The 2,620-nt window shown below is 32.9% G+C and overlaps 1 protein-coding gene across 1 annotated transcript; it reads right to left on the minus strand.

The window, feature by feature from the left end:
• Nucleotides 1-287: 287 nt before the first annotated feature.
• LOC110911518 (SKP1-like protein 1B) lies at nt 288-2,318 on the minus strand. Its single transcript, XM_022156145.2, has 2 exons — nt 1,945-2,318; nt 288-672 (listed from the first exon to the last, which is right to left on the minus strand). Exons 1-2 carry the CDS (start codon nt 2,236-2,238, stop codon nt 499-501), a joined length of 468 nt encoding a protein of 155 aa, XP_022011837.1. The 5' UTR covers nt 2,239-2,318; the 3' UTR covers nt 288-498.
• Nucleotides 2,319-2,620: the final 302 nt, after the last annotated feature.

Genomic DNA, 2,620 nt, shown 5'->3' on the forward strand with positions numbered 1-2,620 from the left:
TGGGTGTTGACTCGTCAATACTTTTAAAGCTCAGGCAGTCAGGCCGTTTACAGTTGTAAGTGTTGTTGCTAGCTTGCTGGAGATGTTAGTCATAATATGTTCAGCACAACCCACAACATGTTTAACTGTTGTCGAAGCACAAAACTCGGACCAAAAAGTCAAACCTATATTCGACATAGCAACAGTCTACACAGGCAGAGGGTGATCTCAATCGTCACAAAACCAAAAAACAAAAAACAAACCGAATGCAAAACAATGATTAAATCACGAGAAAACTTACAGTCAAGTAAAAACAAAGAAAGAGTCAAAAGGGTTGCGATTAAATTCATCATAAGTTCATGACACTTGTTTGCAACTTCCAAACATCATGGGACAAAATACATACCCATAAAAAGCCAAAATGTACCCAGCCACATAAAGGATGTTCGTGGTTCTTATAATACAAGTGACACCCAAAAGAACACTTAACACGAAACAGACAATTAAAAACCGGATAATTTACTCAAAAGCCCATGCATTCTCTCTGCGAACCTCCTCTTCCTCTTCTGGGGTGAAATCGTTCTTGATGTTGAATGTCTTGCGGATCTCTTCAGGGGTCTTGCCTTTGATCATGTCAGCAACTGTTTGACAGGTTAAATCCAGTAGGCTCTTGATGTTCAAGTAGTTAGCAGCCTGAAACCAAAACATAAACCTTTTAGTCATACGTTCATTTGACCATAACAAAAATATGAACATACAGATACAAATATAAGTTTAAAAAATCTTATGATCACAAAAAGTGTGAACCAGATAAACTACAATTAAGCATAGATCATAGTTTCTTTCATCATATATTCATAAACCAATTTAAGAATGTAAGCATATAGACTGATGGTTACAATAAATTTAGAAAAAATCTTTATGATTAGTAAAAATCAAACCAGAAAACCACTAATAAAGCAAAGATCAATGCATTGGTGCTCTTTAATACACTCATGCAAATAATACTTCATGAATAAATCTTTTCTGGTTTTTTGATCAAATATTCAAAAACCAACTCAAATTCAAATATGTAAACAAATAAAACAAAAAATCTTAACCGTTTGTGGTACTTTGGTTAAAGAAAGTCTTCCCAAATCCCTATCAAGACTCAACAGTTTACAAACAATTCATTTATAATGATGATCTGGAAATATAAACCAAAGCATTCAACTGTTCTAAGTGAATCCTTTAAACAACACTACAACTGCACAAAATCAAGTATTGCACTTAATCCCTATGAAAACGAAATGCACCAAATGACTTAATACAAATAGTTGCCTCGATTTGACTTCGATTGATATGTGTTTCATATTAACACCTGCAGCAGTGTGCGAAAAAAACAAAGAAAAATACAGTCCATATACATGATCCTAGTTTGAAACTGCTAACTATCCCAACAACAAAATATTCACAAACCTAAACATTAGGATAAGAAATGAAACCCCTAAAATTACCCCCAAAGAACTATTACTCAATAAACAAACTTAGAGCAAACAAAATAACAAAAACCTATTTACCTACAAAATTTTTCCCACAAATAAAACACGTATACACTTTAAGATTTACAAAACTAAACATTACAATACAAACAAAACCCATTATCCCCAAAAATTAAAACCAAATAAACAAAATTAGGTCACAAATAACATTATTATACCGAACAAAACTTTAAAATTATCCTCAAAACATTAAAACTAAATAAATAAATATAGAGAAACAATATAACAAAAACCTATTTACCTGCAAAATTTTTCTCACAATTAAAACGCTTAAGTATTATTAAGATTCACAAAACAAAACCCTAGAATTATACCTATACAAATAAACAAAAATAGGGCATACAAATATAAATAACCAAACAACAATAACCAATATAATAATATTCACAACATAAAAAACAATTAAAAATAACAAAAACCATACCAGAATAAGATCAAACAGAGTACTCTGATCCACCTTCACAAAATCCGCATCGAACGACTTAAGATCCTCTTCCGCAACCTTCTCATCAGCGTTGGGAGTCTCCACATGCTTCTTACAGTACTCGATAACCTTCGAAAGGATCTTACTCGTGACGTTAGGGAGCGGGATGCTGGTGTCAGCACAACCGTCTTCGATCATGTGTTTGATCGTCTGAGATTCCACCGCAACCGCCTCGTCGACCTCGAATGTTTCACCGTCGGAGCTTCTTAACACGATTGTCTTTGATGATGACATGATTTTTGTTGGGAAATTAGAACGAAAATTGGCGATTTTGGGAATGAGAAAACCCTAATTTTGGAGATTTGGGGGAAGTTGGGAATTGGGGGAGGTATTTATAGGAAGATCTTTGAATGTGTTTAATGTTGAGATTTTTTAACATGTTTAGTCCCTTGGGTTTGTTTAGTTTTCAAAAGTGATTGTCTAAAGTTTGTATATGTTATATGAGGTGTATATGTTGTGTGTGTTATTCTTAATAAATTTAGTTTTAGATGTTGTTGAACACATTTTAGTTGAAAGAGTTTAGAGAAAGAAATTTGGTATTTGGACAAAGATCTTGATAAACTGAAATATATAACTAGAAAGTGTTGGGTTTAAATGCTTAATCTCCTAAAACTAA

The sequence above is a fragment of the Helianthus annuus genome, chromosome 15 (genome assembly GCF_002127325.2).
Source record: "Helianthus annuus cultivar XRQ/B chromosome 15, HanXRQr2.0-SUNRISE, whole genome shotgun sequence".
NCBI classification, from domain to species: domain Eukaryota; kingdom Viridiplantae; phylum Streptophyta; class Magnoliopsida; order Asterales; family Asteraceae; genus Helianthus; species Helianthus annuus.